The sequence below is a fragment of the Polypterus senegalus genome, chromosome 12, assembly GCF_016835505.1.
Source record: "Polypterus senegalus isolate Bchr_013 chromosome 12, ASM1683550v1, whole genome shotgun sequence".
Lineage (NCBI taxonomy): Eukaryota > Metazoa > Chordata > Cladistia > Polypteriformes > Polypteridae > Polypterus > Polypterus senegalus.
Window position 1 is genome coordinate 73,147,404 of NC_053165.1, and position 15,350 is coordinate 73,162,753.

General features: G+C 43.8%; 1 protein-coding gene across 3 annotated transcripts in view; it reads right to left on the reverse strand.

The window, feature by feature from the left end:
* The window catches only part of LOC120541031 (acyl-CoA dehydrogenase family member 11-like), a 35,545-nt gene extending 21,946 nt beyond the window's left edge, over window positions 1-13,599 (reverse strand). The window contains exons 1-6 of one of the 3 annotated variants that reach the window (XM_039772282.1): window positions 13,488-13,599; window positions 7,803-8,126; window positions 5,322-5,554; window positions 3,062-3,161; window positions 1,825-1,942; window positions 279-421 (exon numbers count right to left, since the gene is read on the reverse strand). In XM_039772282.1, coding sequence (XP_039628216.1) covers window positions 279-421; window positions 1,825-1,942; window positions 3,062-3,161; window positions 5,322-5,554; window positions 7,803-8,084 — 876 coding nt within the window. In that variant the 5' untranslated portion in view covers window positions 8,085-8,126; window positions 13,488-13,599. Of the gene's footprint in view, window positions 1-278; window positions 422-1,824; window positions 1,943-3,061; window positions 3,162-5,321; window positions 5,555-7,802; window positions 8,127-9,542; window positions 9,870-11,363; window positions 11,585-13,487 lie in introns of those variants that run through there. The other 2 variants (XM_039772281.1, XM_039772280.1) reach the window with 2 other exon arrangements.
* Between the last annotated feature and the right edge of the window lie 1,751 nt (window positions 13,600-15,350).

Sequence of the window (15,350 nt, forward strand, 5' to 3'; positions counted from 1 at the left end):
TCTTCCTGTACTGCAGCCTTTGTTGTGTTTGCCAAAACAGTGAAGGTACTAAACCATGCATAAAAACGTAAGCTACATCAGGACTGTGGGAGGCGCGCCCTATTAGGCAAGTGCCAACTTCTCAACAGGGTGACAGTCCACTCATAGGGTGGGACCCACTTTGGAATTGTTAATTAACCGATCACAGGTACATCCTTGATCACGTGGCAGGAGTACTCACAGGGATCTCTAGGAAGAATGGGTCCTAAACTGAAAAAAAAACCCTAAAATGAGGTTACCTCTGTGGTGAGGCCTTGGCTGTCCACCACCCTTCCAAGGGTCAGTGACATTTCTGAGTTGGTGGAAGATGTAAACCATTTGTATCCGTACAGTCGGTAGGTGCCATCTGGCTGCGCTTTGGCTACTGTCTCTGTCCCTCCAGCTATGAAGAATAACACAAAGTCAAATTTATTTGGTTTAAGTGTCCCGAACCCAGAAGAGAGCCTAATGTCAGAGTGACTTGAACTGCAGGTTTAATTCCGTTACAACCAAATTTTCATTTCAACAAAGTACTTTTATAGTCCCAACCGTTTCCCCATATGACACGAGTCTATAGAAATCTCATTATGACGAAGTACATTCAGCAGATATTTTCATTACAACGAAGTGCCCAAAAGACCTTGAAATGCCTGAATTAATCGTCCACAGAGCAGTCAGTTCTGTGGTCGCCACTCAGTTGTGCACAATGATACCCGAACACAAACATTGTACATTTTTCTCTGTTTTCTGTGGCTGTGTTTGTGTTCTGTGGTTTTCGGTGATACTCAAGCTTTATAACTCACTGGTGAGGCCTCATCTGGAGTCCTGTGTGCAGTTTGGGTCTCCAGGCTACATAAAGGACATAACCGCACAAGAAAAGGTCCAGAGAAGAGCGACTAGGGTGATTCAGGGCTACACTGGTTGAATTATGAGGAAAGATTAAAAGAGCTGAGCCTGTACAGGTGATGAAGAGGAGACCTGACTGAAGTGTTTAAAATGATGAAAGGAATTAGTGCAGTGGATTGAGACGGTGACTTTAAAATGAGTTCATCAAGAACACGGGGACAAGCTGGAAACTTAAGGGGATATTTCACACAAACATTAGGAAGTTTTTCTTTACACAAAGAACGATAGACACTTGGAATAAGCTACCAAGTAGTGTGGTAGACAGTAAGACGTTCGGGACTTTCAAAACTCGACTTGATGTTTAATTGGAAGAAATAAGTGGATAGGACTGGCGAGCTTTGTTGGGTTGAATGGCCTGTTCTCGTCTAGAGTGTTCTAATGTTCTGTGTGGTGGGCGGGCAGTGAAACTGTCCTATCCAGCCTCTGTTAAGTTAGGAGCAGTAGTTGCGGTGGCGTGGTGGACAGGCAGCGAACCGCCCCCTCTGTCCCATTAAACCTCCGTCCTGCAGACAAGTGCTTGCCACACACCCAGCCGCCCACTGAGAATAAATGGGGTGCAGTGCCCCCACTGCCCTATTCATCAACTGGAGCCGCCCGATGGACACTACACTGCGTGAGCAGCAAAACTGCCACACCCTACAGCCATCATTTGCAGTGTCCCCAGGTCGGAGGTGACGGAGCAGCAGTTACTGAGGAGCCTGCATCGCGTCCACCGGCAGCTGCGGCCCCGTTTAAGCCGTATTACTGTACTGTACTCCGTATTACACTATAGAAGTTTCTCATAATCTTGACATTTTGGGTGTGTTACTATTTACGGAAATAAGCAATCCAGTGCATTGGTTTCATATGTCATAAAAACAACTGCTACGTGACCTTTTGATGGCTGCCCATAAGACCTACCAACATCGGAACCTCCTTTCCGTTCAGTCATCCACTGGCCTGATGTCCAAAACTGCTTCCGATCCCGGGAAGTGAGTCTTTCAAATGGCTTTTCCAAAGGTCCTGATGCACCAAGCGACTAATATTTAAAAAAAAACAAAAAAACAGAAATGCCATTTTAAGCTGAGGGTTTGCTTCAGCTGAACAAACTTTACTTTACATAGCACCTTTAATGGTGAACGAGCCATGAATTGGGTTCAGATCATTTGTTGTAGCCAAGTGTTGTTCTTTTTTGTTTTGTAGCAGTGTCTACTGCAGGCAGCATCTTCACATCAGGTAAGCTCTACTATGATATTATAAGTTACAGCCAATCGTAGATATGTTTAGTAGGTTATATGTCATTTTTAAATTGGCGCCATGGAAAAGTTTGTGACTGTGAGAAAGAGAGAAAGTGGGCCCATCTAATTCCTGAACAACTTGCTGAGATGTTTCCTGCCTCTGGCCTGATGAACTCTGGATGGGCTGCTAGCCTGAAGTGGGTTGGTTAAGTAGGTTTGAGAGTGTTATTCAAATGTTTGGTCAAAAATCAGCTAGCCGAGATGAAAATGGGGCACTGATACAATTTCATGTCATTTTCTAATCCAGACCACATGGTGGAGCGGGCAGGAGCCAATCCCGGCTAACACATGGCGCAAGGCAGGAGAAACCCTAAACGGGTCGCCGGTCCACAGCAGGCATCAATAAATGTGATTTCCTGAATGATGGGGAGTGCTACTTGAATTTGGATTTGAGAAACAGATTGTATTTTTTTTTCCCATTTACAGTACCTATGAAAGGACATCCTGGGTGTGACATTAATCTGAATCCAGCCCTGCATGTGGGCTATCCAACCTGCAGGGGAAAACCTGGGCTCTGGTGGCAGAACTGGCACTCCAGCCACCATAACAAACCTCCCAGTGTTCCATTCCATCTGAACTGGTGTGGTGCTGAGGTGTCACCAGTCGCATGGCTGCACTCGGGTCCTAATCTGGGATCCTAAAGTGGTTTGTCATGTGGTGGGTGTGGCACTGTGCTGTATCAGCGCCCACTCCTAACCTCTATCTCTATGAAAGCCCCTGCACATTTGTAAAATCAGGCTGTTCTGAAAAGACGCCATATATACGTACCATCCTTCCCTGTTTTACCTCCGTCTGCCACAGTCTGGGTTTAACAACAGGTTCAGCTACATCTAAATCATTGCTGCCTCCTTGCTACCTACCTCAAGGACCTTTGCAGCTCCGTCAGTCATGGCCAGGGGGCACGTGAAGAGGCCAGCAGAGGGTGAAAACAGGTACAACTTTGAAATCTGGAGAAGACGGCTGCAACGAGCAAAAAAAAAATGGGTTGGACTGAATGGTTTTCGGATACCTCATTGTTTTAATGCAGTGGCCTCAAACTCCAGTCCTGGAGGGCTGCAGTGGTTTTCATTCTAACCCTTTTCTTAATCAGTGACCTGTTTTTTTGCTGCTAATTAACTTCTTTTGAACTAATTTTCATTGATTTGCTCTTGAAGATTCAGACCCCTTAATTGTTTCTTTTTCCATAATTAGCAGCCAAACAAAAATGAGATACAAAATGAACCAAAACAACTGGTGTCCATCATACGATATCTGAAAATAAAGACAGGTGAAGGTCTCGGGAATGCTGATCTGCTCAAGTCCACAGAGCTCTTACAGAAAATCGACAATTTCTGAAATGTCTGCTAATGCACCACAAGAGCAGCAACAAGCCATGGAATTAGAGAGCAAGTTTAATTAATGACAAGAATCGGCACCTCATTAAGCAACTGGTTGGAGTGAAATTGGTTGGAGTTTGAGACCCTGACTTAGTTGGTCTTCTGTTGGCTCCCTCACTTCACATTTTATTTCTGTTTGGGTGCCATTTAAGGAAAGAAAAGAAGCAATTCAGAGGAACGATGGAGAAATTCAGGGGAACAAGATGTAAAAAAACGAGTCAATTAAAATGAATTCCCAAGAAGTTAATTAGCAGCACAAACAGGTCACTCATTAAGAAAAGGGTTAGAATGAAGACCACTGCAGCCCTCCGGGACCGGGGTTTGAGACAACTGTTTTAATCTGACCAAGTCATACATTTCAGGAGTGCCAGGAGAGTTGCTACGTTTAAAGTGGTACATAAGTAAGCAGACAGACTGATAGACACGGCAAAGGGAAACTTATTTTCTCCATCAAAAACACAAACCATAAAGTTCAGGTGCAAAATCCGTAACAATCAAAGTGTAAGACCCTGAGCTATAAACACAATCCATCTACTGTATAATAAAACACAAAGGTCTGGTGTCCGGTCGCCCAGAGCAATCTGATTGGCCAGTTTGGATTTGGTGACGTGAAGGAAGGGGAGGGAGGAGTAAAGGAATATGAGACACGCCAAGAGCGTTGCCTTTAAAGGTGGCAAATATAAAACTAGACAGGTGGCAATGACGGGGCCTAGAATAACAAAAGGCCTTACAGGAACAGTGCCGGTGAACAGACGTTCAAACGCACAGACACAGAGGGATGGCACTGAAGGTAGACGTAGGACAAGCGATAGCAAAGATTTTTTAAACTATTCTGCTTACCTGTCTTTGACATGTAGCGTGGCTAGTGATTTAGAATTTATTGCACAGACTGAAATTCAAGGCTGTCCAGAACCAACAGAATGCAAAGGCTAAATGTGGAGAGAGCAAAACATTAAATGCTAAGAGCAAGTCCTCTGCTGTCCATCAGGGCTTTTGTGCGTAGGACTTGGACCTCGTCCCCCAGGTGGGAGGCGTTTCTCAATTCTGCACCTCACACTGCCCATCGTGTTAATGCCAGGGAGACTCCACACCAACTCTTCTACCGACTCTGGACTCACTCGTTCAACCTGACATGGAGCAGCTTTTAGATTTCATCATAATGTTAAGTACAAACAACAGACTGGGGCTCCTCAAGTAGCCCACCAAAATAGCTTTCAAGCTGTCTGTCCTGTAAAAGGAGAATTATCTTTGCTAATGTCCCTCTGCACTTCTGCTAGTCCTCGGTATCCAACAATTGAAGGTTCCAGCACCTTGGGCATTACTTGTGTTGCCTCCACTTTTGTGGCTGCTAATTCACAGATGCTTTTATCTAATGTACCACAGATATGTGAATTCAAACATAAAGGAACAATACAACCCGTAATTAGCTCAAACTCCGCCATCACAAGTCCACTAAAACTGAGGGCAAAGCACAGCCAGTTTTTAGAGAACTGGGAGTCTGGGAACTCAAAGGTTGCATCTCTTGCGGTGTGAGTGACATGCACACTTTTTCAATTATTCTATTACTCCTCTTCGACTGGTGTCGTGGCTAGTATAGTAATAAAACAAACGTAATAATTTAGTAAAAATGTTCCCTCTGTCACATAACTGAATAGAATCACGACAGACCAAATGGGAGAAAGCATTACAGAGTTCGACGTCGGCAGGCAAAATGGCCATGTGTTTATCTTCATGGTGCATTTACCTCCACTCTCCATATCGTCGTTCATATCCTGTGGCCACCAGCCCCTCTTCAGCTGAAATGTCCTTCAGCTGCCCCCAGGCTGGACAGGTCACAATGTGGTCCACTCTGCGCCCCCAGGAGTTGTACTGCTGCAGCCGCGGAGGGTTTTCCTCACACTGCCGGCCGAGGGCATCAACCTCGTTGCACACTCTTTGTCCGAAGCTCATCAGCTCGGCCTGCACTCCATTCAGAACCTGTAGAAGAAATAAAGCTGCACAAACATCTGCTTTGAACTAAAATGCGAGCTTTCTAGAACAGCGTCCACTTCTGCATTAGCTCCTCATCTTCATGTTGTGATGGACGGCCTGCAGCTCAACCCGGCCATCACGCCCAAAGAGTGGAAGGATTGGGGAAACGTAGCTACTCTGGGACACTGCCTCCCCCAGGACGATAGACAGCGATTTCCCTGCAGCATAGCAGTGCTCCGGATTCCCGCAGAGCACCATGGGATATGGAGTTCGGCTTCACAGCCCTGCTGGGTACTGTGGGTACCGCCAGGAGATGCTGCAGGGAGAGTGGGGGATTTTTGCTTCCTGTATATCCAGGAAGTACTTCCGGCCATGAAGAAAACTCAAGCCCTCAATTTGACCCAGAAGTGCTGGCAAGTCATGTGAAAGGAAGCAGAAAGGAAGCACATCCGGGTCAAGGACTAAATAAAGGACTGGTGGAGACCCAGCAAGTGAGTCGGAGTTGGGAAGGAGTGTGACAGAGCTTGCTGGGAGTAGAGGAGAGGATTGAGAATTTATTTGTGTTTAATGGGGCTGGGGTGCTTTGGAGACACCGAAAAAGAAGAAATTAAATTACTTCTTAGTGCTTTTAACTTGTGTCCAGTGTGCCTGTCTGTTGGGGAGAAGGTGAGCAATTGTGCCACCAAGTGACCACACAGTTACAATGTATTTAACAGAAAATGAGAATCCGAGCTCATCGTACTTTTCTTGTGTGTTTACTGATCGCCATAACGCAACATTCTCCCTTTGTCAACACCGTCTTTGTGTAGAGCTTTGCTACTTCGCCGCATTCTTGTCATTACACTGAAGTATCACATAAATAGGAATTTCATCGTCTCGTGGTTTTTCTGGGTCTGCGTCCCTGTCTTCAGTTTTGTGCTTTGCAGCTTTGTTAAATTTTCTAAATTGTTTTATTACTTCTGTTTTTTAGTTCATTTCCATTGTTTTACGTTCAGTTATTTTTACTTAACTTAATTATTTTCTAAATGATTTTGCTGGCCTTTTAATTACATTCATTTGGGCTCCACAAGTACCTTGGCTTGGGTGACATCACACTTTTTGGAACAGTAATGCTTATTTTCTCCTATTGTGTGTTTTTTTTCTTCTTTGGTATTATCCTTCCGGATGACTCGAGGACTTTGATGTTTAGCGGTACAAGAGGCGCCCATAGGTATTTGGATCTTATTATGGGGTCTCCCCGTTACCTCCTAGTGTGTCAAACAGCTTGCTCTTGAACCATTTCTGGGAAAGATACAGGTACTGAGCTACTTACTAACTAAATAGTTAGCCAATAAAATAAAAGGTCTCATTTCACCCTACTCATAGTTAGCCAATAAAAGGTGTCATTTCACCCTACTTTCTCCCAAAAAGAGAAGAATGATGGCCGTTTTTGGTTTGTTTGTTAATTTGTTTTTGTTTTTTTGAAGGTAACCATCTCTGAATCACGTATTGTCACGAGTTCGGTCAAATTCTTACTATCATGGGGTGGAGATCGATTTGCTCTTAACTCAGCTTTTCTTTATGTAAAATTTGATTGATTTGTATGGAATGCAATAAAATTAATAAATCCATTCATTATCCAACCCACTATATCCTAACTACAGGGTCTGCTGGAGCCAATTCCAGCTAACACAGGGTGCAAGGCAGGAACAAACCCTCAGGCAGGGCGCCAGCCCACCGCAGGGCACACACACACACACACACACACACACACACCAAGCAAACACTAGGGACAATTTCAGATCGCCAATGCACCTAACCTGCAGTCTGTGACTGTGGGAGGAAATCGGAGCACCCGGAGGAAACTCACACAGACACGGGGTAAACAATGCAAACTCCATGCAGGGAAGACCCAGAAAGCGAACCCAGGTCTCCTAACTGCGAGGCAGCAGCGCTACCCACTGCGCCACCACCCCGCCCATCCCAGAACTTCACTCTAATAAACAGAAAACACAACTGGGGAGCGTCTGAATTAAGTGAATTATAAATTATCCTAAAGTTAAACACATTTTTATGAACCAAAATATGTCTAAAAAAGACATGCAGAAATATAAATCTTGAAGCTTATTTGGTTACTGAGATCCTTTTGGTCTAACAGTAGGACTTTGAGATCACAACTTAATTTAGAAAATAGAGAAACACTAATGGGATCACAAAATTCTTACCATTATAAACCTCTGTGGGGCAAATGGCATCCCCCGGTGCAGCTACTCACCTCCGGAGGTAAATGCCTCCTCAGATAACTCTGCAATGGCACATCCTCTAGAAACGGATTTCCCAAGATGGGCCTGTCTTGGAAGAAAGTGCCGATAAGAGACCTGGAGAAGGGGAAGCTGACCGTTTCTCCGTTCATCGCTGCCACTTCATTCGCTTGTGCCAGCCTCTGAGGGTTGGAAAGAGCGAGCCGGCCAGTGCTAAAAGCCCGTGGCGTCCCCCACACGGCCCTGACGCGACTGACGCCACGATACACTCGGGTCAGTTCAACCAGCCTTGGCATCTCCCTGCAGTAGTATGGGCACGGTGGGTGGGGGATTGATGGCTGAAAAGAAACACAAAAGAGAGGATTTAAAAAAATAATGCCAGGAGTGGCCAGTAACCGTTAAGTAGATTCCATTTCTTTAATTTTATTAAATCTCTTAGTACATGAACTAATCACGGGGACGCAGAACTGGTTGCCACTATGTGTAAAGTGGGTGTGACACTGGCACACTGTAGGGCACAGTCACACACATCAAATTCACCAAACTGACAGGAGGGATTAACTCTTTTAGGGCTAATTCTTTTTTCTTCTTTTTGTCCCAGGGCTGAATATTTTTCCCAAAAAACTCTGTTTTCTAAAAAGCACACAAAGCAATGGTTTCACAAATAAATCAACATAAAATGCTTATTTATGGCAAATGTCGCTCTGTTGTATGTTCCAGGAGCCCCTACGGTATGCGTGTTCACACATTTATTACATATGTGTTTGTCCCGTCACTCATAAGCTGAAAGGGACTTTCTGGTTAAAAAACAAACAAAAAAAAAACGACGGCTTGACGTAGTCGAGTGGCCGCTAATCTGTGGAGTCCAGCAGCAGGCCGCATCATTTGGTGAAGTCCAGTTGTTAGCTCATCTCCCGCTGATCGATGTTTGTGTAGTCCTCCCAGGGCAAACGTTTTCATTGGCACATCAGCTGCACGAGCGGGTCCATCACTGCGATCAGATGATGCAGGCACCGGACTTTCATTTCCGATCTCCAGATCGCTTGCATCAAAATCGGAGTTCGATAAATCAGAGTCCGATTCAGCAATAATACACAAAAAATAAATCATATGCACAGAGTATTTTGCTTTGTGCGTTTGCTTCACTCTCTCTCCCGACGTCGATGCCATTCTAGACGTTGCTAACTCTACGCTACTGTCACACGCAGGGTTTCATCGGCCAATCAATGAGTCGAACGGTCCTCCGAGCAAAGAGGGTCTACCTAAAACATAACGGTGAGTTTTACCAACATTTACAGCTTTCTCTCGCCCCCTCCTACCCTGATATCCATCCTCAACCCCTTGTATGGAGAGTTGAACACGGATTGACTCGTAAATTCCACACAGATGCTGTTGTGAAAGTCCAGAGTCGCCAAGCACATAACGTCCAAAAATGCCCACTGGGAGGATTTGCTGTCAAACCCCAGCTAGTAATAATATTGGTAGAACTTTAATTGCCCCGGGGAAATTTGGCTTTTTATAGAAGCTCCTTAAATAAACACATAAATATGTAATTATCATCATATCTTATCACACCACCGCCAAATCCAGGTGAGAGCGACGTCATTAGCATCCTTAAGCTCTTCATCGGTACATGTAGGGCCTCGGGAACATTCATGGAGAATGTGGTCCATTGTGTGGGTGGGCTCACCACAGGGACATTCAGCGCTTGTTGTGAGGCCCCATCTCAACAGGTTGTCCCTTGTTCTGCCCACCTTTGACCCAGTCTTTCCTAGAGAAGGATGTTCCAATGGGTAGATGTTCTTGAGGTGTAGGAAGAGCTTCATTGAGAGGGCTACAGTCAGTCGCTCGCCACCTTGTGGACTGCTTTGGATTAAGGGGTTACACTGTGGTGAAACTCCCACGAGAAGGTAGTCGTCGATTTAGTGGGTGTCCGGAGTCCAGCAGTTGCTTGAACCTTCCTAGTCTTGAACTACTTTTTCATCGTATATGGGGAGGTGCGATCCCGGCCAGTCTGTATAAACCAGGAAGGCTCGTTGTTCGCAATGTGCCGGTGATGATTCAGCATGCACTATTTAGCTCAGGGTCAACCTTGTTGGCATGGGTTCACCTAGCCCACACTGGTGCACAATACTCTGCTGTTGAATAACAGAGGGCCATGGCTGTTGATCGCAGGGTCTTAGTGTCTGCTCCCCAGGATGTGTTTCCTAGTTGGATAAATATGTAATTAAATAAATAAACACTATGGTGTGAACAAACACCACAATGACAAAAAAGCAAGAAATTTAAAAAGAAAGAAATTCTCTGAATTGGCTATCATAGTCACAGTGAGGCAAAAGGGCAAACGCAAGATCTTTTATTTCTCATGAGAATAATCTGAACAAAAAGCAAACGGTGTGGAGCACGAAAAGGCAAAAAGGAGCCTCCAGGAAGCACAAGACAAGACAAGCGAACAAAGGCCCAGTGTAGAAACCAGAACAACATCAAAAACAGAACTAGAAATCAAAAATCAGAATAGGCACAGAAAAAAAATCACAAAATTGAGAAATTCGCTGCTCCCAAGTGCATGTGTGTGAAGTGCAAACAACTGTTGGTTGGCCCCCTGCCTTTATAGGGGGCTGATTGAAGACCTCCTCTTGTAGTGATGGGCCCCTGGGTGACCCACCCACAAACCACAAGGCACATAAGAAAGGCATGAAGACTGATACGCTAAAACTGAATAAAAATAATGCAAATCAAGTCAAATATACAAATAAACCAAAAAATGTCCAACAGAGACATTCAACAAGAATTTGAACCCCCGCCAGAGGAGATACCCTGGCAGAAAAAACTACCTGGTAACAGTGCTGGGCACAATGCCCAGAAGCAAATCACCTGAAATAAAAAAAAATAAAAAAATATTTGGATAAGCAGTGAGAGTTGTCAGGATTTGAGTTTACGGAAGCTCTGATATCTACAGTTTGTGAATTTTAGCCACACAAAGAAGAATGCCAAAGGGTGCCCCACTGAAAATTCCATTCAACACTATAGGTGTACAGCTATTTCAAAACTGTCATTCCAAAAAAAAGTTACTGTGATAAATATTATCAAGCACCTTGCAGATGTGACAATACAACTATTGGCAATTGACACCATACCAACACGCACCTGGCACTGCTCAGAATAGTCTGAGCACATGAACTGGCAGCCATTTCTTAGTCAGAATCTCCCACACTGTTAACTTTTGGAATATAATGTCATTATTTCTTAGTGCATGTGGATGTGGGGTTAACCTGTACATCATTTATATATTTTTTACCAAGTTCATTACATGGAAAAACTTATAAGCATTTTGAGTGATTGTTGCCAGCAAGTACTCGGAGCGAGCACATCCTTCGATCATAAAATGAGTTTTTGATTGTTAATAAATGGAATAACGAGCGACAAACAAAGTGAAGGCTGGCACCCATTATATCTTCTGGAAATCTTAAAAGTCTGTGCAAATGAGAACCTCATGATTTGACTCTTTTCAAACTAAATGACTACTGAAGCAGATGACCTCAAACCCCAACGAAGAACTGGATTTTAATACTGACCACTAAACGCTGATCCCCGTCTCTTTGCTCGCCTCCGACGCTTTCGTCTTCTTTACATAGGTGCAACATGCCATGAAGTCAGTACAGTCATGTGATTGGACGGGCGCACTGGGGATGCTGAGTGGGCCAATCACGTCGTCCCTCTCTCTCTCTTGTCTCTCTTTCTCTGCCTTCTGCGCACGTTTAACCATAGACGTAGAATTATTAGACGCCGCATGACCAGCACCATCGTACGTCAACGTCGCCGCCATATTGCGAGTGGCAGTGCTGTGGAGTGAAGTTCTGTAATGGATAAACACGCCTCACGCATGTGCTGCTTGGGATTGTGCAAACCGCTGTACGCTCCAAACCAGATCCCGAGGGATTACATTTCATAAGTAAGGCTGAACAATTGTTTTGGTTATATTTGGTCATTAGAAAATCCCGTTTTATAATCTTGGCACTCGAGGTTACTTTACGATAAAACAACATTAGTAAAATTAAAACAAGAGAATGATAAATCAAAAAGCAATAAATAGCAAACAAACAAAGATAACTGGCAGTAACAATGCAAAATTCACAATTGGTATGCCAGTTTGAAAAAGTGTTATTGAATCGAGCTGACGGATATGAGAGGGAAGAGAATTCCCGAGTTGAGGAGCACCCGGAGAGACGCTCGAGCTCCCATAGCACTGAGTCTGACGTGGGGTACAGAAAGTGGAGCTGCAGATGAGGATCAGAGTGAGGGGAGGAGTGTCAGTCTGTAGGAGATCAGTGAGGTGTGAGGAGCTTTAAATGTTAAGACCAGTATTTTGTATCGTATTCTGTAGTTAACAGGGAGCCATTGTCGTTGAGAGAGAATCGGTGTGATATGTTCAGTGGATTTAGAACAGCAGGTTATTATCCTGGCAGCAGAATTTTGAAGAAGTTGTAAGCGATGGATACGTTTGTGTGGGATGTCAGATAGAATAGCATTACAGTAAACTATACGTGAGGTGACTCGGGCATTAACCGATACTGCAGTACTGTGTTGGGTAAGAACAGGACGAAGTCTAGAAATGTTTCGGAGATGGAAGGCGGCAGTCCGAGAAATGTTACTTATATGGGAGGAATTATTTAATAATAATTATTATTTAATAATTGCCATTATTAGTGTATAAATGGATATAAATAGTTACATTTAAACGATTCGCCAAAATCTGTTGTATGTAAACGATACTGTTTTAAACGTTATTGTTTTTTCATCAGAAAACCCGGTTTTCACGTCTACCTCTATTAGTTTAAATGACACTTTTGACACTCGCATTAAGGCGGACGCGCTGACGTATCGTGTCGACTGAACAACACAGTGAATGCGCCGTCTGTCTCTATATGTCTATGGGTTTAACAGCTGGCGGCTCGACGGCGAGGTTTGTCGCGTTAGTTCCAGTGATCAAACCATCCTTGCAGGTAATGTAAAATAAGTAGTTTAATATTCCCAAGGAGTTACAGAACAATCCAACGACAACACCCGCTTCATCTCCAAAGCCGCGTCTTACAGTCAGTCGGGGTTCCAAGGCTGTCCTATACATTAGCACTCATACTGCATAACCGCGTCTCATAGTTATTCCTTCTTAACGTATTGATGTGGCATTAAAACATTTGAGAGGAAAAATGCCCTTTTGATTTGCGACTTACTTTAGTCATAACAGTGCGTCTGTTTTTGGCTAGAACTTCCTGGCCACCCCTTACATTTCGCCCAATGCAATGTGTACAGAAAAAGAAAGATTGAATAATGGATGTCTTTGGAGCAAATACCGAGAATCACAACATGAAAGTTAAATACCGGCTTGTAGTCTTTGAAGAGGGGATATGTGACTGCCTCTTTACGCTCCTCTAGCCAAATACGAAATATGATAAACACGACGCCACTGTCCTTCAGTTGTCACAAATGCAAACGGTTGTTTTTCTAGTAGCCCAAACTGCATTTTATGTCTGAAACATCCACCATTTCGCCTTGGCGTTAGTAACCCAACAACAAAGACAACGTTAAATATGCAGTGTTGAACACATCGAAGACGTTATATAAGCCAGCGAATCGGGTCGCCTTTGCACTTAGATTGTCAGCAAACGCGGTCGAGCGCTTGCCACCTGTGCTACACTTACTCTGCCTCTGTGCTTCTGCCCAAAAGAGGTCTTCGAGGTGCCCGCATCTAAATCCGTCACTTCCGGGTAAAGGGTGTTACTGCATCCCAGATTAAAATGGGCGTGTCCTTTGGTCTAGCGTGCGCTCAAAAAGATGACCGCGAAATTATATGGTCTGAGTATCTTCTGCGCATGCGTACGGCTGTCATCTATGGAAACCGTTTTAACCTCCAATTGAGAAAAATTGAGGGTTGGTGGGAGGATTGGCCGTCCAGCCACCGTAAAAAAAAACAAAACAAAAAAAAAACAGTGTGGTGCTGAAGTGTCACCCGCTGCGCTGCACTCGTGTCCCAAATCTGGTGACTAGTCGTGTGCAGGATGCGGCTAGGTGCAGTAATCAGCACATGCTCCCCAAACCCCTCTTTCAATATCATGAGTTTTAAATTTGATGTTGCGCTTTTGAAATTTGGTATCAAGTTTGAGGATGTCGATATCAAATGTCTAAAGCTCCAAATCAAGCTTCGAGGTTTCTTTTATTTAGTTCTGTTTACACAAGAAAACATGAAATTTACCTTCTCGGCTCGGACAGAAAGAAATAAAACAAAACAAATAGAGACGAGACAGGTAAGGCAGCTTGATTGTGCGTATTTACACAAAAATGGTCACAGGACACATATCAAACCGTAATTCTATTCTCCAGTATTCCTTATTAAAAAGTCGTATGGTATTAGAAAGAAAGGAATTTCTGAAGCGACTTGTGTGGGTTTTTCAAAGCGACTCTCCTTCCTGATTCACTGAAGTAGAGTGCTGCACGTAATGGCTGTCAGTCCTCAGTTGAGATGATTCTCCAGTTTCGTTAGCGTTGTCTTATCATCGTCAGCCCCAATAACTTTAGCTGCAGGTTTAGTAATCTCATGGGGATTTAAAAAAGTTTGGTTTGTCAGATGACTTAACCGGCAATGGAACTGAAAGTGATGCCAGACTGGATCATAAAGCACAGCAGGAGGTCCTTGTCTACTTGAAATTGTCTGAGTTTATGGGAATGAGCGCTGATTGCGATGACGGACTATTTTTATGTATTTGTATTCCAGTTAAGATTGTATTTATATTCATTCACTATTTCTACCTCCTCCGTTTTGCCTGAAGAAGGAGCCTGAGTTGCCTCTTAAGCTTGTAAATTGTAATTTTTCTACTTTGCTAATAAAAGGGGTCATTCTGCTGGACTTCTCACTACCTCCTCCCCCAGAACAGCAATTGGTGAACATACAGATTACTGTCTCTTCAAATCAAAGATCATTTCTTTGTGAGAATGTTCTTATTACACCAGTTTACCATCCAGTCCACTTGGTTTAGATAGGGGCTTTCATGCCCGACAGATATGCGCCCAATGAGCGTAGTGAAAAAATGGCATGTCAGAATGCACCACACTGAGTTACTTAGCTATAACCTTTTTAGGTTGTCAATGCTTGTTGCTGTATCAATTTATAGTTCATGTTCAAAGTTATTAATAATAAATAAACAGGTTTGCTTATAACAAAGTGAAGTTTTCTTAGGTGGGCTGGCACCCTGCCTGGGATTTGTTCCTGCCTTGCACCCTGTGCTGGCTGGGATTGGCTACAGCAGACCCCCGTGACCCTGTGTTAGGATATAGTGGGTTGGATAATGACTGACTGACTGACTGACAAAACTAAGTTTTATTTGGTAAAAACTGTGTAATCCAATGTAATCCAAAATCCAATGTAATCCAACAAAAATACAAAAGATTTGTATTCAAAAGCTGAAATGTACAACAGTTGTGCAAGAACACTGCTTCTGTGGCTGTGCCAGAATGCCATGACCAAATGTAGAACTGTACTTCCTTAGAAGGCTGGCGTCCTTCAACAT